The sequence below is a fragment of the Canis lupus genome, chromosome 20 (assembly GCF_003254725.2).
Source record: "Canis lupus dingo isolate Sandy chromosome 20, ASM325472v2, whole genome shotgun sequence".
Taxonomy (NCBI): domain Eukaryota; kingdom Metazoa; phylum Chordata; class Mammalia; order Carnivora; family Canidae; genus Canis; species Canis lupus.
Genome location: NC_064262.1, coordinates 16,128,826 through 16,155,933, shown reverse-complemented (window position 1 = coordinate 16,155,933; position 27,108 = coordinate 16,128,826). Strand labels below are relative to the sequence as shown.

The following is a 27,108-nucleotide window of genomic DNA, read 5'->3' as shown; positions in this document are numbered from 1 at the left end:
CTATTTCATTAAGTATGCACTCAAAATTGTATTTCTATACTCCAAATGGGACTCTGTAACAGATTGTGGCTGTTTAAGCATACTATGGCAGGCCTGCAGAAAAGGAGAATTTAGTTTCTCCAACTTCTGACTCAATTAGAATATTATCAAGTCATCACATTTCAAGTCTTTTGGAGACCTTACGATGGAAAGCCAAAGACATTTCTAACCATTATATTCATGTCTAACATTGTTACTAACCGTATTTTCTGCAGTAATTGGAATGGTCAATATTACAAATTATTTTATATGCCAAATAACAGAAAGCACACACTCTGTGCAGACAACGCCAATTTTCAAAGAAATGAGACAACATTAAATATACTAACCACTAAAATTATATGAAAGATGTTTCTTTTTTTAACTTCAAAATCTGTTCAGAATCTTGCAGTATATTAAGTGTCATCTTCATAAACATCAGTTCTCATACACCAAAATATCCTATCTTATAGATATGCACAAATGTTTAATAATATATTCTGGTTAAGAGTATGCCTACATTAACATACTAGCATCTTCACATGACTTTTCTTTTATTAGGAAAGAATTCAAATAGAAAATGGGACACTTATCATAACTATGCTGAATGTGTCAGATTCTGGTGTCTACCAGTGTGCTGCAGAAAACAAATATCAGATAATTTATGCAAATGCAGAATTGAGAGTATTAGGTAAGTCATTTTTTTATAACTAAAAAACTTAAAATGACATTTTAGCAAGTGATGATTATACATAATAGGAATCAAATTTTTATGTAAATTAGAGAGTGCCTTACCTTGAAATAATGGGAAATGTCTAAATTAACTTTAAAAGAATGTGGGGTGATCATTATTATTCTATCTGAGCAATATATTAGGGCTTCCAGTGGAGTACAATTTTGGGTACATCCGAGCCAGGAGAGGGCTCCTCCAAAGCTGATCCTAGCACATGATGTTTTGAGTAGAATTCAAAATTATCCGTTAGAAATGTTTTCATCTGCCAGTTAAAAGTAAAGAAGAGAAAAATCTCAATTTTTAATGATTTAAGCAGATATTTATTTTATCTCTTAACAGGTTCAGGGGTGGTCGTTGAGCCATGGCACTGTGATTGATGATGTTATTCTTTATCCTTTTCCCTCATGCTTATAGCCTTGAGGAAATGACTGCTATAGCTACAGAAATAAAATCCATATTTACGGGAGATGGGGAAGGTAGGGACAAAAGTGACCAAATCTATCCCTGTCATTAGAAAATGCAAAATTTCCTTGCATCCTTACAGTAAAATCCTTTTATGCCAATGGCTAGAACCCTGCCACGTGACCACCCAGACCTCACAGTAAGCTGGGCAGATAAGTCCCTACAGTGAAAAATTGGGAATAGAAGTTTGAGAATGATAATCTCAGTGGTGTCTATTACAATAAATAACCCATTAGTGTCTTTTACCACAAAATTTTCTTAATGGTAAGAAGAAAGGAGATGAAAAAGAGGAAGGATCAAGCAAAGCAACAAGGTTCCATGAGCTTATGGACAATAAACATTGATTTGTTTGTTTATTCTTTGAATCACTACTGTTTATTGAACATTTATGTGTACTAAGCATTAAAATATAATTATCAATACTTAAGTGATTTTTACTTTCATAGAACCTGTAGCTTCACTGAGAAAAAAGGCACTAAATTTTAAAATATGATTATTATGGTCAAAAACTGAGTAGTTGTCAGACTTCATGGCAAGTTGAACATAACCTAAATTGAGGACATTCTTTTTAAGCTGAGATCCAAAGGAAAGGCATGTACAGGTCAGTGCAAGGGCAAAGGAACAATATTTTAAATGCCCATAAACAAAAGAGTATGGCATATCTGAAAGAATTTCAGCTTAATTAGACTAGACTGGGGACAGGCACTGGACACGTGGGTTCCCACATTCATGAAGCTGGAAAGATTCGATGCATCCAAGCAGTCTAAAACTTTCTCACTCTCATGAACTGATATTTGTTCAACATTTATTTAGTGGGGACAAAGTTGAAACTGATAGACTTTTTTTTTTTGTTTTTTCTCAGTCCTGCCTGCTTCTACAGAAGGCAGAGTATTTTCATTTTGCTGATTAAAGGCTTGCCTGAAGAAATCTGACATAGTGATAGAGTATTCTTGACTTAATTCAGCGGTATCTTATATTTCACATTTAAGATCATTACAGTGACTGAAATGGATTTGGTGATTTCCCTCATCAGGCTTAAAATCCCTTCTTCTGTCTCTTATTGTTTATAATAAAGAGGTAAATATGACCATGGTTAAAAAGGGTGGATAAAAAAGGAAGTTAACCATGGTTATCTTTACCTCTTTACTGTAAGCACTGTTGAGAATGTGACCCTGTAACTTGCTTTTGTTAATCACAATGACTTGCACCAAACAAAAATGAATTACATTTATTGAACACATACTTTGTGCCCAGCAGTATGCTATACTTCTTTATAGATGTTCTCTCATTTAATTTCCACAGTAAATTTCTGAGGTGATATCTACTGTCATCTTCATTTTTCAAATGAAACTAGAACTCCCAAATGCCAAGTTTGTAACTGGCCTCAGGACAACCTGAGCAAAACAGCTTGAAGAAGAGCTCTGGGTACAAATACTAAATTTTGTCTGGTATACCACATTGTCACGTTACCACATGTTAATTAAGTGAGTAACTTAACAGTTTTGTTTTTAATTCTATTTTTAGCCTCAGCTCCTGATTTCTCTAAAAATCCCATTAAAAAGAATTCAGTTGTTCAAGTTGGTGGGGATATTACTATCGAATGCAAGCCAAATGCTTTTCCTAGGGCAGTTATCTCCTGGAAAAGAGGAATGGAGAGCCTGAGACAAAGCAAAAGGTAAATAAATCTCTTTTGTGTTATATTTTGAACTATTTTGTAATACAATGTCTTCCAAATCTAAGTCTAATATTCTCTCCTTTATGATAAGCTTATAACTGAGTACTCAGAGATATCAAACATTGCCACATAATAGCAAAAACTAAAGAATCTTATAAACTTAAGACCTATTTGTATAATTTTGCTGCAATATACTTTGTGCATGCATTTGTAATATATTTTTTAAAATCCTTTAAGACCTTTTCTATATTCAGCTTGAAGATTTTTCCTGACCCAGCCTGCTGAGAAATCAGTGAGAAGAGCATTACACAAAAGAGAGAGACACTTATACACACACACCTGGTGTTGTGGTTTTTAAATAGTCACACAGGTGTTCACCCCATGACAAAAATGAATTCACCACATGAAAAAAATGGTAGAGAGGCTCCTGTAGAGAAAGAAGAGAGGTTTCCTTCTATTCTGGATGTGATTGAGAAATCCTGGATCAGCACTGGCATATTTTCTAGGAGAGTTTAGATGGAGCAAAACAGGTGTTTTTCTCTTTTTAGAATATATTTTATTGAGTTTTACTATAGAACCCTGTGTGCCTAGGGATGACTAGTCTGTAGTTACAGCTCTATTGCAATGACCCATGTATGTTACTGTGTGATCAAATGTGCAATGGAATACTATTGTGAATGAGCCATTGTGCTGAATATGTGAAAGTGTTTCAGTAAGCTCTTATCGGTATCATGTGTTATTAATGGACATGCATAGCTAATCAGGCAGGTAATATAAACAAACAAGACAGGCCAAGTATAAGAAAGGACAGCTGAAGTGTAATGCAAAATGGCAGTCTGCCAGTCTTACAAGTCAAAGCTGTGAGTTTGCACCAAACTAGATAGCCACTCCAAATTCAGGCAGATGTTTTTGGTGGGAAAGTAGAACTTCAGACAGAGTTGTACAACTTCAAACATTTCAAGAAAAAATTGAAATCTCCATTTCGGAATTCTGAGCCAGTAAAAATGCCCAAAGGCTGTATACAGGGGCACTCTCTTGTTATTTCTGATCTAGGACTTCTTTTGTGGTCAAGGGAGAGAGGAAAGGGGGTTAAAACAAATAAACAATGCTGATTGTATAGAGTGCTATCAGGATTATATCTGGTGCCTTGAAGACCCTCTCCTGACATGACAAAATATGCAAGAGAAAGACTTATCTAGAGCACTCTCTTTCCTTACTATCTCTCCTGTCTCCAGTGAGCTCTACAGCCCTACAGTGAAGTTTTCCCAGGACAGGGATTTTGTCAAATTTATCTGTGCATGCCCTGTGCCTTTGACATAGAACCTGAACTCAATAAATATTGAGTGGAATGAATGTGTCAAAAAGGATGACTACCTAAGGTGTCACCAGCTTTAGGGGAAAGCTCTTCTGGAAGAGATACCCCAAGACATAAGAACAGAAGCTTCAAAGCTAAGGAGAAAAGACAGATGAAGGGAAATCTGTTGCCTGGCCCTGACTGGGCTCCTTCCTCTGTATAGACTACCTAGGAGATCATGGCAAGTATCCTCAACAGCTTTGGATGTGGATTCCTTTTAAATGTTTCCTCTTTGATTTCTAAAATCTAATTGAGATTTGAAGGCACTGCTGTAGAACAGGAAAACGCAAGAGATATCATAGTATCAAACAGCCGTCCGTACTGAGAGTTGAGATAAAATGATTACTTCATTTCCAAAAGTGACTCAAAGTCCTCACCTAAGTAGCAGGAGTGACTGCTGTTTACTTTCTATAACCTTTAAAGACTCAAATACAATGTACATGGGGAAGAGAAAGAGAGGGAAGAGGATTTGAATTAAAATAAGAAAATGAGAGGGGAAAAAAAGTTTTGTAGAGTATTAGGGAAACTGCTTTTAAAATGGCTTTTCAGGTTTATAAAAAAAATTGAAGAAGAAAAAAAGAAAGTTGAGTCCCAGAAGTACATAGTAATTACAAACATATATCTTTGCCAGTTATAGATTAGCTTAAGCAGTAATTTGCAAAGGTCAGCACAGCCAGTTCCATGAGACTTTGTGTCTCTGCATGATTCCTATCCTGTCCCTTCTTCTAATGCCTTCTGACCAGACTGGTTTCATTAAGTGCATGGTTTCATGCTGCTTACTGGGAAATGCGGCACCTATGCTTCTATTTGTGTTGACTTAATGCCTTTTTTTTTTTGTAGTCTAATCATGGGAATTTCCAAAGAAGTTGAAGATAAAACTTAGAGTCGTGATAAAAAGTAAAGAAGGAAAGAAGGGAGGGGGGAAAGAAGGAAGGAATTTTATAGAACCAGATCCTAAACTCAAAGACACAACTCTGAGTCCCAGTATGCATTTTTAAATGCCACACCAGACTGCTTATTTCACTTAAATAGAAAAATAAATATGATGCCTACCCTCTCCTACCTCTGTTAAAACATGGCACAGTTGTATACATAGAAAGATTTAAGGATTCACATGTGGAAAACAACTTAAATATTTACAATGATTCCAAGTAGGAATGGTTTTTAGTTCTTGACCTTGGAAATACCTATGTGGGAAAATGCACATTTTTACTTTCTGTTATAAAATTTCTATATGGTCCTGTCTACTTTGAAATTTCATTGTCACTAACTCTTGCTTCCAATAAAGTGTAACTACCTAGAGATGGTTGAAAGGACTCTAAAGAAGCCTATTCAAAGTAACCTTAGTGTATTGCCTACTTATAAAAAAATGGTGTCAATATATATATTTTGACAGTCTCTTCCACTCTTACATGTATTGAGACAGCATACATCATCTAGGTAATAAATGATAAAGCTGAGACACTATACCGAGTTGCCCATCTCTGTTGCCAGATCTTTTCCACTCAACAGATAATAGAGAACATCCTTGATTATTTTTTGCAGGACTGTTTTCACATGACTTACCTAATTTTATGTATTGGCAACTCAGATCAAGCAACAATTCTGAATTTAATTAGCATGTTTCTTATTGGTCCATGTGCCACAAATGAAGTCTGGACTATTTAATGATTACTGTCTTTAGAAATGCCTGTATTTATGGCAGGCTGTCCAAGTAGAAAAGTTTTCCTACAACTGAAAATAGGGAGATAGCATTATAGAGTCCAAAGGCTAACTGGTTTCCTGCTGGGAATGTATGGTCTTATGACATCTACTTCATTCCTTTTGCAGCTACAAGTCATTTAGCAATAGCACCTAAATTGAAGAAGAAAAGGTATGTTCCTGTGGGGAAAAGCAGGATGTATTGCAAAGGGCCCTGCCTTGGGTATTAGAAAACAGGGATTTTGATTCCAGTCGTATCACTGTTGAGTAGTGTGACCTTGGATAAAACCACTGGCGTACGCTCATTCTTTTTTTTTTCTTTTGAGGTCACTGTTTTCTGGATTTATTTAAACACTATACCCATGCAGTAACTGCCAAAATAGAGATTATATATTAGAAATCAATGCAAAACATTAGTGCGCCAGGTTAAAATTGTAGCTATAATCATAGTTTTAATTATATATATATATATCACTGATTTCCTCAGGTGACCCAGTGATTGAGCCAGACATGATGATTGCTATAAATTGTCAAAATAGCTGAAATGATCTGAGTGGTTGGATTCAGAGGTTTGAGAGCCTTGGCAGCTGGACTGTAGCACAACAGCGTAGTGAGCACCACTCTTTCCTTCACCATTATAGGCCTAGCACCCAGCTCCAACCTGGGACATAACAGACATTTAATATATATTTTATGTGTTGCTAAATCAGTGAAAGTTAAAATTTACTTTGTTTTGTTTGTTTACCTGACAAGACATTTTGCAGTTAAACCCAGAACTTACTTAATAATTGATAGGCCCATGATGTGTTCATTCATTCTATAAATACTTAATGAACACCTATTATATTCCAAATACTATACTAGGTGTTGTGGGTAAAAAGTTAAGCTAGCCAAAAACGTGACACATAATATCCTTTCACAAGAAAGTGTTTTTTTTGTTTGTTTGTTTGTTTGTTTTTTTAAGTTATTGGGAGTCATAAGATCTGGTTTAAGTCCCAACCCTACTTCCCATGCAGTTGATAACTTCTAGCAAGTCCCTGACCTTCAGTAGTCCGCAGTCAAATCACTTGAAAAATGGAGAAAATAGTACTTTTCTCTCCCATATGGTTGTGTGAGACTCAAAAGACAGCGTATATGGAAAGGCTAGGTGATCTGTGTTCTTTCCTGGCCCTGGGTGCATTTATTGCTGGGATCCTAACTAATCTTTATGTAAATCTCAGCTACACATTCTTACCGCTACCAGCCAGGGTAAAAACCACAAATTTTGCCGCAGAAAGGCAAGATGAATACAGAATAAGCTTATCTCTGCAAGGTATTCTAGGCAACTGAGGGAATCAATTCTGCATCTGCTAAATTTGATTAATCACTTCTTTTTTTTCCTCATGGATCCACTTAGCAAATGAATTGACAGAAATCAAAGGCCTAGATTTATCTCCTTGTGCTCAGTGACTGCTGGCTACCTGTTCAGGGATCACCTCATGAATTTAATAGGAAATGTTAACCTGCTGGACAGACAGCTAAAAGTTGTCCTCTGATAGGCAGCATTATAAATACAATGCTTAAATCACCTGAGATTTGGTCAGAGTGCACAAACAATCTCTGAACAATAAAAATAAAGAGAATGTTTTTCCTATTATTGAAAGATATCTGAATTAATAAGTAATCCACCACATTTCTTCCTCATTTATCTAAAAAGAAAGAAAGAAGGAAGGAAGGAAGGAAGGAAGGAAGGAAGGAAGGAAGGAAGGAAGGAAGGAAGGAAGGAAGGAAGGAAGGAAAAGAAGAAGAAGAAGAAGAAGAAGAAGAAGAAGAAGAAGAAGAAGAAGAAGAAGAAGAAGAAAGAAAGAGAATCTGCCACATTTTTTCTCTTACTTCCTAGATAAAATAAAGTAAAACAAAATAAAATAAAATCCAGTTATATATCAAATAGTCACTAATAATGAAAATAACAGGCTTAAGCACCATCTATATGTCAGGCAGTTTATCAGACATCAAAGTATACCTTTTTTCTTGGGGATACATTTCTGAGGAACACAGTTGTCACATAGTTATATATGGTTGTGTTTCTACCACTTTTACCTTGGTAATCTCAAAGAGGTAGATACCAAGATACTTTGAAATTCACTGAATATCAAATTTAAAAGTAGAGGTTCTACCCTTTAGCACTTGGTTTCGGAATGTGATCATATTTCCCTGATTTGATGTAAGAGGACTGCTGAACTCTCTAGAACCAATTCCATTACCTCTATCCACTTGGGGTTGGAGAAAAAGAGAGAGAGGGAGAGAGGGAGAGAGAGAGAGACAGAGACAGAGACAGAGAAGGAGAGAGAGGAAATGCAGAGTTACAAACAGACCTTCTCAAATCCATGAATCTTGTGTGCTTTGTCCTATAATAATGATACTATTAAACTCTGTGTGGCCCTGGGTCCCTTGGCACAACACATGTACCTTTTGGGAACATATGAAACCCTTAGGTAGCATGGAATCTAGTAGTGGTGCTTTTGCCTTTGAGCCCAAAATTAAGCAGGTCCACTTCCACCTGCATGGCACTCCTACACCTTGACACCCCCCTCATAAACACAATAGTCAATTGTGGGAGGTGCTGGGGGAGGAGGAGTTGAAAAATGGCAGTGAATGAGTGGAGAGAGGAAAAAGAGATGAGAGAGGAGATGAAGAGAGGGAAGAATGAAAGAGAGGAACAGGGCGTTCTCGGTGCCAGGAAAGAATTGATGGTTATTTAGCAAGTCATTTGATCTTTCTTCTATTCATGAGTAAAAATGTACCCTTGGGAGGCCTTATTTAAAAGTCCTTAGCTGAGTGACATGGAAGATGAACAGAATAAACATTAGTTTGTCTTCATTCCACTCTTTGCTAAACTAGTTGGACAAAGTAGTTCCTTTGGTTACATAGCCCATTGCCCAACACTTTGCTACCAATCCATGTTCTCCTTACAGCCTTTTCACAACTGTTTTACCTTAGCTAGTGGGGATCCATCTGCCTGAACGTAAGGGAGCCAGTTATATGATGTTTCCTTCCTGTTTGACCATTCTCTGTGTATCTTTCAATATCTACTTTTTAAATCACCACTGTTTCTTTTTTCTTTTGCTTTTAACCCCCAGTACTTCGGCTTAATAAAACACCCCCTCCACAAATCTCAATTCAGTGCAACTTTAACCAGAACATAGCAACCAGCAAGCAGCCTTCTCTATCTCTTCCTCCTCCTTGCAAAGCTTCCTAATGGAACAAGCAAATAAGCCTAATTTTATTTTGTATCACCAACTACTTAATGTAATAGTGCTTAGTACATCAGATAGCATGAGTATCAAATAGGCAAATGAACCATATGTTCCCATGTTTAAGGAAGAATGACAGTCTGCATAATGCCAGGCTTATTACAGTCTCCCTTCTGTGCTACCTCTTTGTAATAAAATTTTAAATTGTTCATACTCAACTCCTGAGAGTCTTGTTAAGGTGAGCCTTTCCAAGGGAATACATGCTGAAGATGTCAAGAGCCATCTGATACTCCTGCCTCTATCACGCAAAGATTTAACAAGCTAAAATCCTGTGTGCCCCTGTCAGTCTTGCCCTCATTTTTCCCTCTTGCCATCCAATTCTGCTTTCTTTATCCCCACTGGCCTCCACTGGTCTGGATCACTGACCTTTTAGCACTATGAGTCCAAAACCACCTGCCTGCCATGGTCAGAAGAAGCTCCGGTTCATTAGAGATGTAAAGCCTGCCTTTAAGCTCAGCCTGCCCAGCTGGGTGTGCATTCTTTTATGCCACTGCCTTGGGTTACACTATTATTGCTGTAGTTCCCTATTCAAAATGTCTTAATGATGGGCAATAACATCCTGTAGCTTTAAAGCAAGGCAAATATGACAAAGCAAAGAAGTTCCACAAATAAATAGCATCTTATATTCTTGCACTTACTGTATCTTGTAACAGAAAATACTTAAGCTTTGTTTTAGAGTTGCTGTGAATTCGTTGTCTCTATCAATAGGCTTCAAACTTAATCATACATAAGAACCTTGTGAAAAATGCAGATCCCAGAGCAATGTCCAAGATTTTCAGTCAGTAGGTAGGAAGCAGGGGCTGAGGAATCTGAGTTTTTATAATAAAGTCAAGTCCTCGGTTCTCAAGAGAAGCTGAGATGTTTGAATACCCCTTAGAGAAATATTTGTTTGATGCAAACATATTACTTGAAAAATAGAAACCATTTTATCTCCTTTCCCCCCAGAACTTTGATTCCTATATTAAAATGCTTGATTCTTTATCTTATTTCACTGCTGAGGAAATAGAAGTCCTCATTTTAGTTACTTTTTAAAAATATTAATACTATTGGCCTTGGAATGATATTTACTTACTTTAGTATTTGCTTCTAATTTCTGAGTGACATTTGTATTTTCCAAAGTTTACATAAATATTCAACAGCAATAACTTTATAGATAGAAAAGGTCAGTTATTAGTGCAATTTATACAAATGACCTTTTGTTCTTAGTTTGACTTTTGAGGGAAGAAATGATTACTTGATTTGCCTAAAGTACAATGCTCCTTAGAAAGAAAATGTTTGCTCTACAGGTTTGTGTTACACCCTTATTTTCTCATAGATGCTGATGGACATATGGAAAATAAACCAATAGAAATAAATACAAAGGATAGAATTGCTATCTTAGAGAAACTATGATCCAGTTGAAGAAATAAAAGCCCAACCAACAATGTGAAAAGTGAGTCTTATTAATATCTTCACAATGAAGAGTCAGGCTTGTCAGAGCATTTTTGTAGTCACTGGCTATTGTTTCCCATTTTTTTAAATCTTTTTTTTTTCTGCTTTTTTTCCACAGTAGAACTGTGTTTAGGGGAAGGGGGTGCTTTTGTTTTTGTTTTTGTTTTGCTTCCAAATAAAATTTATGCTGGAGCCCATTTCATACATACAGTTCAGCTAAAACTGAACCAATCTGGCTAATGCCCCAGAGGACAAACCAGAGCCTCTCAATGCCCCGTCCCCCCCCCCAACTCCCCACCCTTCTACCTGCCCTCAGTAGCCACAAGCTGCCTTCCTTCCAGCAGCCTGTGGTGTGCCCTATGAACGCCCTGTATCTCCTGAGAGCACAGTTAGAGAATTGTTGATTTGGAGTGACAAATCTGATTCTCAAGTGTGACTTGTCAAACTATTCATTTATTTATAAGCATAGTTGCAAACCAATTTGACAGGCCCTGTGAAAAAATTCTGGGTTTATAAATTTGAATGAGCTCCGAGTCTCATGGGGGAAGCAGACAGGTCAACAGCTCCAGTGCAGTGGGGCATGTGTCATCACAGACAGAAGATGGTGAGGACTGACTCGGCTTACAGGAGTTCAGAAAGGCTTCAGCAGTTTGGAGGTAACTGAGCTGGCACTTGAAGGGTAGGTAGGAATTTTTCCTAGTAAACAAAAGTGGAAGAACTGGCTATATATGTGGCTGTCTACTGCATAGTCATTGTCACATATGATGCCAGTTAAAAGGTTTGGATATGCACTTACCTTCCTCAATGCAGTATATTATTCCTCTAAGTACAGACACATCATTTTGTAAGCCATCCAACGGTTGACTCTGACTTCTTAGGGATGCTTGGATACACTTATATGTTAGAAGTTATTCACATTTATACATATGTATAAAAGTTATACACATTTTTTAATTCTATCTCAGATTTAATCAACCAAGACCATCAGAAATCTGTCCTTCTCATTATTGACCCTGAGTCTCATCAAATAATAATAATATTACTGGTAATAATATCAACTTATAGTATCTGTCATGGGTGGGTAGTGTATTAAGATGTTAGATACATCATTTCATTTATTTTTTATAAGATGCCTATTAGGGGGTATTATTTATTTGTATTTTTTTAATGGTTAAACCTAAGATTTAGCAAAGTTAAACATCACATCTACCGTCACAAAGCTAGTGAGTAATAGAAATGCATTCAATTCCAGGAGGCTCTGACTCCAAAGTTCTATAATCCTAAACACCACAGTGTAGGCCTCTAGTTAGTTTTCTGGCATCATACAGCATCTGTCTGTAGAGCTAAAAGTAGGCTGTCATACTATATACATTATTTGTTCATTATTTTTTCCAGTTCAAATTATAATTCTTCCAAAAACAGTGGCATATACAGTCAAATTCTATTTTTCCATCAGTAAAAGGTATAGAATAGGTCTATATGTTGTCATAGCACTGATAGGCAGAGTCTTAAATCAGTCCCCTTAGTGGCTTAGCTTCCTACATCTATGATATTCAAATGACTGATTGGATTTTTAACGTAACATGCAGTATAATTTATGGTGACATATGGACATAGAAATGCAAATTCAATAAATAAGGGTAAACTCCGTAAGTTCCATGAAGGACTTTATGTAGGTATGAAATTATGTATTATAATTAAGAAGAAGAAATAATTGGACTTAGCAGACAAGGAGTCGCATCCAAGTTGGTATCTCATTCTCAGCCATGTTTGTAAGCTTAGCTCTGTAGACTCTGAAGAATATAATAATTCAGTAGCCAAAAGGGATTCAGAACTGGAAACTCCATTCATATCCACTGCCAAAACCACATTCAAGATGGCAGGGGAAAGATTTCCCAGATACACCATGTTCTGAAATAACAAAAGGACAAAGCTAGAATGAAAAGGGGCAATAATCATAAATGTCCAGCCCAACTCCCTCACCTGTTTTTCCTTTTTAATGCCTGTGGGAAACCAAGAATTTCAGGGATAAAATTACTGGTTTAAAGTCACAGGGCTGTATTTGAATCTTGTCTATCTATCTCAAAGTATGCTGCAGATACAACTTTACATTTTAGACTTTCCAAGTCTTAAGGAGATCACACAATAGGTTTATCATCATAAATGTAATTAAAGTGTAGCCAAAAATCCTGATAATGTTTGAACTTCTGCATTCCTTTCTGCACAGCTCTCCCTCCCATTGTGTTTTCAATTGCTTCTCCTCTAGTTATTTTAGGAGCATACTTCTTTAAAAATGTCTTTTAAGTCCTGTGTTCACAAACTTTCTTGTCCTTTGTCCAGCTTTATAATTTCCTATATTTTCTTTTGATTTGCTTGGGTTGTAAGGCATGTTAGCATATGAATCTGTATTAATTCCCTTTTGTGTGTTCTCTGGCATCCCAAAATACTGCGGCAAATGGAGACACTTTTCTTTATCTTTCCTTTCCTTCTACTGAACAGCTAAATACTCCTCTTAGGCCTCTCCACTGGATTAATTTAGCTAAGCTTTCCATCTGATGCTGTTTTGTTAATGTTAAATCACTTTTCCTTAACATTTCATGAGAATCAGCCTAGCAGCACATTCTGGCATGCCATCAGAATTAAGACACATCATGACACCAAATAATTATGTTATTTAGCAACTGCTCTTATCTGCCATCTCCTAATTTGTGTCACAATTCAGTCACCCAGAATCCGTGTTTTTGTTGTGTGTCAGCCACTACAAAGCTGGTGCTTAAATTATTTGGGTATATTAAACAAGGAGTCACATTTTGATGAGTTCTAAGGTCTGAATATCTGATTTGAAGTTTAGGACAGTTGAACATGGGAACTTAACTTTGAAACATTTGGCTGCTCACACCAATCAATTACATATTAGGCATAAAATACAACTGCTGAAACCAGAAATTAAAAAAAAAAATTAGACACTAGCATCGGTGATGTTTTCATTTCCATGTAAACTAAAAAGTGTTTGAGTCCATTTTAATCTCCAGGTAATATTTCTAAACAATCCTTTGCAAGATAAACCCTTTCAGTTAGTTGTGTAATGACCCCCAAATCATGTTTGATTAATAAGATCTAGGAAAGCATATCTTTAGTTATTTAATGTGTTTAAAATAGATGTTCCTCTTGTTTGTTGAAAGGGGTGTTAAAGGGGGCAACATAAAGGTACCCATGCATGACTTTTCCCTAAGCACCAAGAGAAATGTGCTTTCTGACAAAACATAGCAAAATCGAATTTATTTGTGCTTCCATCTGGTGATGCCACTTCATGTAGGTTTTCTTTTTTTTTTTTTTTTATTTTTCCTGCCTTACCTCCCATTGAACATATAAATTTAAATATACTGTGCTTAATGTAACTCAGTTCAGGAGACCAAAGAAATATTTGTCTGGAAATTATTTGTCTGAAGCTAGGACAGAGGCTAAGAAAATACTACAGATATAATTGCTGTGTTTTCTGTGAATCAGTTAATTAGAAACACCCTCTCTAGCCCCAACAGGGTCCACAATAACTTCAAAAGATTTTATGATGGCCTTTGTTAAAACTTTAGTTTTGTGATTGGAATTGTACAAAAGAATGATTAAAGTTTACTCTATATATTCAAGCCTTATCCTTGGTAAGTCTGATTTGAATTTATCTCTCCAGTTCCTGTGCTACTTTATACAGTGTCAGCAAACTAACAAAAAGTCGATTAGCCAAATAACCACTTTGCTTATACCTATGCCTAGCATTTATTTTTAAGCAAAGAGGTTATCTAAGTCACTTGCTGTTGGTTTGCTGAATTTACTGATAATATTAATAAATATACATGTAGACCTACAAAGAAAAGGCTAAGGATTTCAGAGTAAATGCAATCAGAAAGCATATTTACCAAGTACCCATGAATTATAGATATTTTTAAAGATTACCAAGAAGTCAAGAGTAATAGGTACCATTTTGGGAGCTCTCATTATTCTCTAGGCTTACGCTCAACATCTTTAATACATTTAAAACTTAATTCTAAAACAAATCGATGTTGTTATTATTACCATTATCCCCATTTACATGTGAATTTTACAAGGAAGTCAAGCACAGCCAAAAAGGGGGAGCCAAAACACAAAAAAGCAAGCTGACTTTTGAGTCCATTGTCTTAAAACCTCTATATTACTTGCCTCAAAAAACTTAGGCTTACAGTCTATTTAGAGACTGAAAACTTTTCTAAAAAGAAAATTATGATAAAGGAGCTAAGGCAGTATAGTGAAGCAGATTTAATCTTTTCAATGAATGGTGTTGCAACAACTGAACAGCTACATTGGGAAAAAAAATAAATTTTTAAATGAATCTAAACACAGACCTTAACACCCTTCACAAAAATTAACTCAAAGTGAATCATAGACCTAAATGTAGAACACAAAACTATAGAAATCCCAGAAGGTGGGGCACCTGGATGGCTCAGTGGTTGAGTGTCTGCCTTTGGCTCAGGATGTGATCCCAGGGTCCTGGGTTTGAGTCCCACATCAGGCTCCCCGCAGGGAGTCTGTTTCTGCCTTTGCCTATGTCTCTGCCTCTCTCTGTGTCTCTCATGAATAAATAAATAAAACATTTTTTTAAAAATCCCAGAGGATAAGGAGATAAGAGAAAACCTAAATGACCTTTGGTATGGCCATGACTTTTCACATACAGCAAAGGCAGACTCATGCAAGAAACACATAATAAGGGATCCCTGGGTGGCGCAGCAGTTTGGCGCCTGCCTTTGGCCCAGGGTGCGATCCTGGAGACCCGGGATCGAATCCCACGTCGGGCTCCCGGTGCATGGAGCCTGCTTCTCCCTCTGCCTGTGTCTCTGCCTTTCTCTCTCTCTCTCTTTGTGACTATCATAAAAAAAAAAAAAAAAAAAAAGAAACACATAATAAGCTGGACTTCATTAAAATTAAAGGGAAAAAAAACCACAACCCCTGCACTGTAAAAAGCAGTACCAACAGAATGAGAAGTCAAGCCACAGATGAGGAGAAAATATCTGCAAAATATTCTGATAAAGAACTTTTATCTAAAATATGCAAATAGTGATTAAACTCAGGGATAAAAAAATAACTCCAATAAAAAAATGGGTCAAAGACCTTAAGAGACATTTCACCAAACAAGATATTTAGGTGGTGAACACATATTTGAAGATTCTCCACATATTTCAGCAGGAAAATGCAAATTAGAATGAGATGCTGCTCCATGCCTATTAGACTGGCTAAAATCTGGAATACTAACACCAAATGTTGACTAAGATATGGAGCAACAGGAACTCTTATTCATTGCTAATGGGAATGTATTGTATAGCCACTTTAGAGAACAGTTTGGAGGTTTCTTATAATACTGAATATACTTTTTCCATGCAATCCAAATATCACACTCATTAATATTTGCCCAAAGGTCTTGAAACTTATCTCCTGCACACTATAATTCATAGTATTTTAATTCATAATTGCAAAAACCTTGGATGCAAATAAGCTATTCTTCAATAAGTAAATGAATAAAAAAACTGGAGCAGCCCAGGTGGCTCCGCAGTTTAGCGCTGTCTTCAGCCCAGAGTGTGATCCTGGATACCCGGGATTGAGTCCCATGTCGGGCTCCCTGCATGGAGCCTGCTTCTCCCTCTGCCTGTGTCTCTGCCTCTCTCTCTCTCTCTTTCTGTCTCTCTCATGAATAAATAAATAAAATCTTAAAAAAAAAAAAACTGTGGTACATCCAGACAATGGAATATTATTCAGTGCTAAAAAGAAATGAGCTATCAAGCCATGAAAAGAAATGGAAGAATTTTAAATGCATGTTAGTAAGTGAAAAAAGCCTATCTGAAAGGTTATGTACTGTGTGATTGCAATTATATGGCATTCTGCAAAAGGCAAAAGTAGGGAAACAGTAAAAAGATCAGTGGCTGTCAGTGGTTTGGGGAGGGAAGAATAAATAAGCGGAGCACAGAGGAATTTTAGGTCAGTAAAAATACTTCGTATGATACTATAATGATGGATATATATACATATCATTATATATATTTTTCCAAACCCCAAGAATGTACAACACCAAGAGTGAATCCTAAGGTAAACTATGGACTCTGGACGATTATGATGATTATGATGTTCCTTGGTTGTAACAAGTGTACCACCATTGGGAATGTTGATAATATGAGAAGCTATGAATGTGTGGGGGTATATGGGAAATCTGTACTTTTTTCTTGATTTTACTGCAAACCTAAAACCACTCTAAAAAATCACTTAAAAAGAGAAAATTCAAAATACAAGGTAGCATAATTATTCAGGTAATGATTTCATAGGAAAAGTATTCACTCAGGATCAGAAAACATACATCCTGGCTATGGCTAAGTAAAGTATTAAACCTCCTTGCGTATCAGTTTTTTGATATGGAAAAATTACTAATCTTTAATATTTGGAGAATGAGGAAGAGAAAATACAGTAACATGGTCAAGAAGTTGCATGTTTTTGCCAGGTTCCCTGGGGAACAGCTAAAGGTGAGGCAGGTACATATGGGGCAACAATGCAGGATCATATTTTATTGCACTGGCCACTGACTCACTTTGAGAACAGAAACACACAGCTGGTAGTTTGGCATCAGTCTGACATACGAACTATCTCCAGACAGAAGCTCTGTGGGAACAGTCTTTGGAAGGAAAGAAAAGGGGACTGGTCTGCTGGCTGCCATTTTATGATGGGATTAAATTATTTGAGCCTTTGACAGCCAATGACACTGAGAGAACCAGGGACAATGTATAAGGTGTGTTTGTAATAGTGGGAATCCAGGGTATGCTTGGGAAGATGGATGGGAGTCACATAAGCAGATTAGAGGGCAAATCCTGTGCTACGTACTTGGGGAAGAGCCTTTTTCCGGGTTTCATCTGGTAAGTCTGTGAAGGATATACTCTTAAAAAAAGATTAGCAAATTATGCACATTTGTTTTCTCTTTGGGACAACTCTCTTCTGAAAAGAATATCTATGCTCTGTCCTGAATGGCAGACAAGTAAAAGAGACAACATATTTAACAATTTCTTTCATAAATTTTCTTGAATGTCCTGGTAAATGTTTTCTCTCATTTAGAACTGACTGAAGATTCTAAGTGTATTGTGTTTTACTGAGAATGTTCTACATCATTTAGTAGAGGCTAAATTTTATTTTCTGTCACTCATTCAATCATGTCTCAAGATAGCACTTCTTTTTATTCTATTTTCATCTCTTTCTCTTCTTTGTGTGTGTGTGTGTGTGTGTGTGTGTGATCTCATTCTTGTTTTTGTTGTTAATGCTCTGATGGTCTTATAAAGAATGATAAAATAGGGTTGCATTAGTCCATTGATTAAATCTTTATATTTTCCTTGGCCTGAGATGTGAGCTATTTTCTGTGTATAATTACCATTAGAGCCATTTAAAGTTATTGACTTTAAAAGATGGAAAAGAGAACGTTTACTTTAATTTAAATGAGCTAGCTTTGATATTTACTTGTTTGTTGATTATGTCAGTCATTTTTTGTAGTTTGTTAAAACAAGGAATTATTAAGAGATAGTTTACTAAATGACAGTGAAATTGGCGTAGATATCACACCTTAGCTATGATAATCAGGTGCTAAAATTATTAAAATGTAATATCAATATTTGATCTAAAATGGAATCCAGTGGGACATTTTACCTAAAACCTAAATTGTGTAGAGTCAGAATTTATACACACTTTTCTACTTCATATCTAACTCATTTTAATCCAATCTATTTTGCATTTTCTAGATATCAGTAAAATTAGACCGTCAATTAAAATTTCATGGTCTACAGTATTATCTTTAGACAGAACTGGAAGCAATACTCCAGTTAATAATCTAACTATAAAAATAGCAGTATTGCTCTAGTTTCAGCAATAAGAAGTTATAATTGCCCAATGCCCTAATTTCTTTTAGTTTAAGAAATTTAGCTATTGGTAACCTGCATCCTCAAACTTTGTGATGGACTATCGTTGATACCAAATAAACAAAAAAGGAGCCTTCATTACTTCTGATTCATGTGGGATCTAGGTATACAGATTTGTTTTCTGTATGTAGGTTAACCAAAGATTGGATATATAGATTCACTGAAGTCATAAGTAAATGAGAATGCTAATCTCTTTTATATTTAGGAGATTTATAATAAACAGGTTATCACATGCCACCCAGGTAGCAAGGATAAAAACATTCCACATTAGTCTTTCTGTAATTCCTCAGAATGACATAAAATTTGACATGTTTCAGGTAAAAGAGTCCTATGAGTTCATTTGATTTGTAATCCATCTTCTGGGTATTTCATTCACAGTAACACATCAGGTAAAGGCAAAGGATCTGAAATCAGGCAAATGGGTAGACTATTACTTTTGTTTCCTGTTTATGCCATGAACATTCTCGATAGGAAGACTGAAATGGATGTTCAATTACTTCACATAGTGTTCCTTCAATTTATCAGCTAACCTTAAAATGCTTACATATGTTGGTGGCTGCTATCCACGTTTTGTTTTCTAATACCACCATAAAATCTACCAATGTCACCTGTCAGAACAGCTTGTACTTCTGAATTTCTACCTTTTTTATGCCCAGAATGCAATTAGAGGAATAATATAGTATATCACAAATGCCAACTATTAATTTTTCAAATGTTGTGTGGTCATGATACATCTACACATGTAAATGTCTTCAAATTCTAATTTTTACAGAACATTTTAAATGCAAATGCCTCAATTTGTGATTTAATCACCTAAATAGAGTACTAATCTTTGGTAATTTGGGGGAATTTTTTTTTATTTGATAGTGAAAACAGCTGAAATATTCTAATTAAGTGAACATTTGAGAATAGAGACTTGGGAGAAAGGGCGTTTATTACTTAACTATGAATCGATTATATTGGAAGTGCTAAGGAGGAAATATACATTCAGTGTAAGTTGAGTTTCAGAACCCAGTGACACCAAACCCAACACAGTCCAGGGACAGATAACCATGTTAGTTAAAACCTCAAAATGTACCACCGAATCCAATCAGACAAAAGAGTTTTAAGGTATCAGGCATGAGTAGGAACCAAAATGAGAATCAAAAATCCAAGTCTGAATCATGGAGGAGAGCAAAGGCCAAAGACTAGTAGTATCACTGAAGAGTAAGCATGAGAATAACAGCTGGCATTTAATTAATTCAATTATCATAGCAACCCTATTTCCCTTCCCAAAATAAAAATGAGAACATTGTGGCTCAGGAAGAGCAACTTGACAAGTACACAGACAGGAGGTTGCATGAATTCAGCGGAGGGTCTTGGGCAGCGAAACTTACTGCTGGGAACAGTCTTCCTGGCATTCGGCTCCTTTCAACAAGCCTGGCATGTACCTCTCGGGTCTCTTTGTTCAAAATGAAGTGTGACAAAAGTTCATGGAGTTACAGAAGTGCCTATATTCCTTGGCAGAATGAGAAACTGGTTCATTAAAAACCTACCTATTGACTGCTAAGTAGCAGTCAGGCATAGTGCTAAGCTAAGCATTTTAAATAGTTTATATCATTCACTCCTCATTACTCTTTGACACAGGCAATATCAGTATCCACATGGTTCCAATGAGAAGCTGAGGACTTGGAAAGTTGAGTAACTTGGGCCAGTGGTTACAAATATTTAATGTTAGGGCTAAGAGTCAGTAGCAGGCAAAGCAGTTTGACCTGAAACTCCTTGTGTGATAATAACTCTGCTAAATAATACCCTCTTGCATAGGATGGTATAGAAAGGAAGAAAAATAATTCTTAGTATTGCCATTGTTATCGCCTCATGTTTGTGGTCAGACTCTCACATAGTAGGGAATATCAGACTTGCCTTTAAGATTTCACAAAAGTTGAGAACCCTGAGAAAATGTGCATGTGGACTCTCTGACAGTGAGAGTAAGAATCTTCAATATTAAAGATTATTCTGTACAAAGATATATACATATATAAAATAAGTAAACCGCTCAAATTTGTGTTCTTAGTAACTATCCTATTTGTAAACTATGCTTTGGAAACTTGAAGTGAAGGAGCACTTGCTCAAATAGTTGCTTCCTGGTCCATAGAGAATGACAGGTTGCAATCTTGGCCCTATACTACCTAGTGAGTAATGTGAGTGAAATAGTGCTTTTTTCCTTGTCTCAGTTTCCCCATCAGGAAAGTTGGGCATTTTAACAATAGTGAGCTTAAAGGTTTGACTTAAGTATTCAGTGAGTTGACATTTATTATACAATTAGTAGAGAGCCTGCGTAGAGTTGACTTGTAACAATAACCTCCTTGGACTTTGATCACCGAATTTAATCATAGAAAAGTGTGTTCTTGGGACACCTGGGTGGCTCGGTGGTTGGGCGCCTGCCTTCGGTTCAGGTCTGATCCCAGAATGCGGGATCGAGTCCCTCATTGGGCTTCCTGCGGGGAGCCGCCTTCTCCCTCTGCCTGTGTCTCTGCTTCTCTCTCTCTCAGTCTGTGTCTCATGAATAAATAAATAAATCTTTTCAAAAAAGAAAAGTGTGTTCTTGGTAATTAACACCCTATTTCTCATCTTTCTATTATATAATATAGTGCTTGAATTCGGTAGATATTAGTAAGTATTTGCTGAGAAAGTTTAGAAGGAAGAAAGTCTTAGCATTGCTCCATTTCCATTTATATATTTAAATTGCTATTATTTTTTGTCCCTTTATCTGTTTCACCCAACACCCCCCTGCCCTCCCACCACATGCTTCCCCTCTGGTGACCACCAGTTTGTTCTCTGTATTTAAGACTCTTTTTTTGTTTGTCTCTTTCTTTGTCTGTTTTGTTTCTTGCATTCCACATATGAGTGAAATCATATGGTATTTGTCTTTCTCTGTGTAGGTCACTTAGTATTATACCCTATAGGTCCACTACTGTTGTTGCAAATGGCAATATCTTTTTTTTTTCCGCTAAGTAATATTCCTTTGCATATGTACCACATCTTCTTGATCCATTCTTCCAGGGATGGACAGTTGGGTTGCTTCCCTACCTTGGCTATAGGAAGTAATGCTACAGTAAACATAAGGGTACATATATCTTTTTGCATTTGTGTTTTTGTTTTCTTTGGGTAAATACCTAGTGGTAGCATTACTGGATCATATGGTAATTCTATTTTTTGAGAATTGATTGATTTTTTGAGGGATTCCATACTGTTTTCCACAGTGGCTGCACCAGTTTGCATTCTCATCAATACTGTACAAGGGTTCCTTTTTCTCCACATCCTCACCAACACTTGTCATTTCTTGCCTTTTTTATTTCAGCCATTCTGAGTGTGAGGTAATATCTCATTGTGGTTTTGATTTTCATTTCCCTAATGATTAGTAATGTTATTATGTTATTATGTTTCTGTTGGCTGTTTGTATGTCCTTTTTGGAAAAATCTATTCATGTCCTCTGTCCACTTTTAAATAGGATTATTTGGAGTTTTTGGTTTTGATTTATATAAGTTCTTATATATGTTGGATATTAACCACTTATTGGATTATTTCCTTTACAAGTATCTTCTCACATTCAGCAGGTATCCACTTATTGGATTATTTCATTTACAAGTATCTTCTCACATTCAGCAGGTTGACTTGTCATTTTGTTGATGGTTTCCTTTGCTGTGCAAATGCTTTTTATTTTGGTATGGTCAGTAGGCTAATTTTACTTTTGTTTCCTTTGCCAGAGGATACAAAGGGAAAAAAATGTTTCTATGGCTGATGTCATAGAAATTATTGCATATATTTTCTTCTAGGAGTTTTATAGCTTCAAGTCTCACATTTAGATGTTTAATCCATTTTGAGTTTATTTTTGTATACAGTGTAAGAAAGTGGTCAAGTTTCATTCTTTTTCATGTAGCTGTCCAGTTTTCCCAGCACCATTTGTTGAAGAGACTGTCTTTTCCTCACTGCATATTCTTGCTTCCCTTGTCAAGGACTAATTGACTATATAATCAAGGGTTTATTCCTGGGCTTTCTATTCTGTTTGTAAATTGCTATTGAATTTTTAGAAGACGTACTACTTTAAATGATGCTCACATATTTTCATTTAGGCTTTTATTGTCTATTAGCATTGTAACCTCTGCACTAAGTCCTAATATAAATATAAATATATATGGTATGTAATCCATTACTTTATTGCCTATGGTTCCCTCTCTATAGCTATATTCTCTTAGCTAATTATTCACAAAAATCTTTATTTTTATCACTAGGATGTTTTCTCAATTTTTTTGATAGTCAAGCTTATCTATACTTGTGGCTGTGTTTTGTTTTATTTTTTTTTATTTTTTATTTTTTTTTGTGTGTGTGTGTGTGTTTTGTTTTAAATACCAAAGAAGCTTATATGAAATCAAGATAAAATATTTTAATATATTTTATTAATATGTCCTTTCTATTACTCCAGATACCATTTTAAACTACCTTTTAGAATATTCCAAAAGAAGAATTTAAAAAGTCAGTCTTTATATTTATCTATGAATATTACCAAAATGATGAGTTAAAATGTTCCAGCTAATTTTTATAGGTGCATTCTTCCTTCCCTGAAAATGTCAACTGTTTAGCACAGTTTAATTTTAGTTATTTGGTCTTTCTTTCTTTCTTTCTTTCTTCTTTCTTTCTTTCTTTCTTTTTCTTTCTTTCTTTCTTTCTTTCTTCTTCTTTTAATTACTTCTGCTAAGCCATATTTTAGTACATGACAGAACTGGGAATTCTCAGGGCTTTTTTCTTTACTATTTTTCATTTAATTATTCTACATAAAATTAGGTCTATGATTATGTGGTTTCATTCCATCTATGTTATCATAGATTAAGTTTTCTTACTATATTTTGCCATCTCTTGTTAATTAAAAAAATTAAATGATAAGTTGAAATATTCATACTCTTTATCATGTTATGTTTCTATTAATAGTTAAATTTCTGGTTTTCTATATCCTAAGTTGCTATGGAGAGTTATTTTTTATAATCTGTTTTTAATAAGTGATAAATCAGTTTGGTTACTGATTTGGTTATTTTCATAAAGTACTTAAATCTAACCTTTTTTATTTTTTATATATTTTTGCATATTGGTCTTATGAGAACAGTGTGGATTCTTGCTTAGAGATAAAGATAAGCTTACAGACTAAAGTTTAACTTATAATTAACTGATCGATGCTTCACAAACCTTATTGTGCATGCCAATCACTGGATATCTTGTTAAAATGCAAAGTTTGATACAGTAGGTTTGGAATGAGACCACATTTTGAGAAGTAAACACAGATGACTATTCTAAGGGCATCTAATGATGATTCAACAGGAACTTCTTAAACATCATAATTAACATGAAGAATTAATCTACTGCAAGTAACTATGGATGTTCTGGAAAGAGGATGAGTGCTGGAGATAATCAGAAACAACTTTCAATTTATTCTCTAATATTTACTAGCTATTTACTCTTGGACAGATTATAATTTTTCTCGGTCTGCTTTCTCAGTATTTCAGTCTTAGGCACTTGAGAAGTAACGGTTGACTGATTAAGATTTCAACAGAAATAATAAATTTCAATGATGACTATTTCAATTCAATTTAACAAACATTATTGAACATATACCATGAGCTTAAAAAAGGTAGTAATAAACCACTCTTTACATGAATTGTTCTTTTCTGAAAGCTAAGTGAAAAATTGTATGACATATAAACATTGGCATTGCCAGCTGGGAAATTTGTCTGATGGCCTCTAGATACCAGCAGATAAATATTTTATATCATTTAAATGGTTTTATTGGCCAAAATTTAACATTTCTATGTTGCTGAAAATTCCTGGGTTTTCCTTAATTCTAGAGATAAGTGATGCACCCAATTGCTTCTCACATTGATCTCTTCTAATTAAATCAGTTTCAGAATTATGTTTGGCCTGGAGTTTGCTGCGTATTAGAATAGCTTTACTATTACAGTGTCATTAATGGTATGATTCAACTGTTAATGTAAATCGAGATCAAGAAATCTAGACATTTCAGAAAATAAATGCGATATCAAGTGTCTGCTGCTGGGGAGTACTCCAAGATAATGACTTAAACAAAAATCTGATTATATGCCATGGAACATTCTAAACCCAAATGTGGCCCCAGCTACTCACTTGATGAGAGAATGTGGAACACATCACTAATAATAAACCCAACATCAGGAGCTGGCTTCAGACAAATTGTAGTTGGCTGATATTCCTAGGTTTCAAATTGGGTAATTAATTATATTAGCTACATTTTGTGTGATACACATATTAGGCACAATGATATGTTTGCAATGAAACAAATACTGTTTGGTATTGTTAATGGATATGACATGCATGGCAGTTGTTATTATGTCTTTCTTTCTTTTAAAATTACTGTTGTGACAAATTAGTTTTCATCACTTATTTTTGCACAACACAACCCTGACTACCTACTAGTATTTTAAAAGCATGTTTTTAAAAAGTTGCTAATTATATTTATAAGACATAAAATTTGGCACGTGCTTTAAGTTTTCCTTTTTTTTTTTTGTCTCTTTATTAAAACATTTGATGGTGATTTTGTCAAGAAGCCAATCTTGGGGTTTCCCTGATTACAATAGTGGTCTAGTATTTGCTTTTGATTATTTCTGAGTTTCAGAGAAAACTTAAGAATCATTTTATGGAAAAAAAAGAATCATTTTATGAAAGATTAGAACTTCTTATGCAGCCATCCCTTTATTATGTGCTGTGTTTACATATATTGTAGGACTGTTTAATTAAGTCTGATTCATGAAGGCTTCATTCTTTCTATACTCTAACTCTATTTTTTATGGGATACGCCACATAACTGGATAAGCCTGGGCCCTTTGGCTATGAAACCATGTAGATGGTTCCTTCAATTCACTAGCTCTGGCAAATACTGTTATTGAGAACCCTGTTGTTTGGTGGTTGAAAGTGCTAAATAAGAGCAGTTTATAAAGCTACAACTAAACAATGTAAAAACTAGCTTGCATTTCTCTAATGCCAAGTTCAATTTTCACTAGAGAGTTGACTTTTCAAAATGCATAGTGAGGAGTTGCATTTATTATTAACCAAGCAAATGGGCACTGTAGCATCAAGCATCCATTTTATTTTTAATGGGCATAAAAATCAACAATGATAATTCAAGTAATAGTATGATAATGATCAGTACTGTGTCAGAATAAAAGCAAATATCGTTTGTTCTACTATGAGGATTCAGAGATTGCTCACAATCAAGAATAGAATAAAAGGAAAGGAATATGCTCATGGTTTTAGTAATGTTTTAAAATGAAAATATAAAATGAAAATAAATGGTTAAGGCTTAGTTTTGAAAGCCTTACTATTGTTAATTATTTTATTTTCCTTTTAGAGTGTTTCTCTCAGAGGATGGCAGCCTCAAGATATATAACGTTACTAGGTCAGATGCCGGATCATATACTTGCATAGCTACAAATCAGTTTGGCGTTGCAAAGAACACTGGCAGCCTAGTCGTAAAAGGTATTTTATTATCTTCATTTGTGCTTGATGAACATTAGAGATATGTATGCATATCACAACATCTATCATAGTGTCAAGCCTGTACCATATTGTATATGTGAAATATTTGATTTCACAATTTATTTAAGAGTTGTGTTCCCATATTCATTAATAGTATGTTTACTTTGCCAGTGGGATACCATGGCAGATGTGAATACTTTGGCAGTTGAAATGCTGTCAGTGGGTAATTAAACAGAATTAAAACTGGCACCTAAAACATTTGAATTTTCACAAATGCCTTAGTGCTGGAAGCTTATGGACATTTTGATAAAGTCAGTTGATAATATTTTTTTTTGTTAAATTTCCTTCAGAGACTCTCATTTTGTATGAAATTTTTACCTGGGTATAAGGTTGCCAAGAACATAACCAGTTCATTTATTTATATAACCCTAGGTGCATAGCTAGTGAAATGCAGGCCCTCTTGAATACAGTCTAATGAGTAGTTTGTTTCAAAGAGAAAAAAAAAATATGTGTCCGTATAAGTCATTATTATATTCCCAACATAATAAACCTATAAGCTCACATAATTTGTGATGATAAAGCTGCATACTCTATTCTTCAGACTTTCAAGCTTCTATCAATCCAAATGTACCTCCATATATCACCAAGGGACATAATTAGTATTCAAGTTCTACTCCTCATCTTTGCTACTTTACTTTGTTGAATCTCAGCTCATAAAACTAGTATGTTTACTGGAAGCCATGTTACTTTTATCATTTCATTGCCTCCTGGATGATTAAAATGACTGTCTTGAGAAGGTGGTTTGAGCAGCTAATTAAGCTCAAATAATTAAATTCAGCAATTGGTGCTTTATCATCATTTCTATTAAAAATAAATATATTAAATAAAAAGTAGTTAGTGACTACACTTCAACTATCCTTTAAAATGTCTCAAGGAAA

The 27,108-nt window shown here is 35.3% G+C and overlaps 1 protein-coding gene across 1 annotated transcript in view; it reads left to right on the top strand.

Annotated features, from left to right (window-relative positions):
• CNTN6 (contactin 6) overlaps window positions 1-27,108 on the top strand; it is a 272,370-nt gene that overhangs the window by 197,371 nt on the left and 47,891 nt on the right. The window contains exons 10-12 of the mRNA XM_035702505.2: window positions 580-709; window positions 2,738-2,888; window positions 26,043-26,170. Of these exons, the coding sequence (XP_035558398.2) occupies window positions 580-709; window positions 2,738-2,888; window positions 26,043-26,170 (409 nt within the window). The remainder of the gene's footprint in view (window positions 1-579; window positions 710-2,737; window positions 2,889-26,042; window positions 26,171-27,108) is intronic.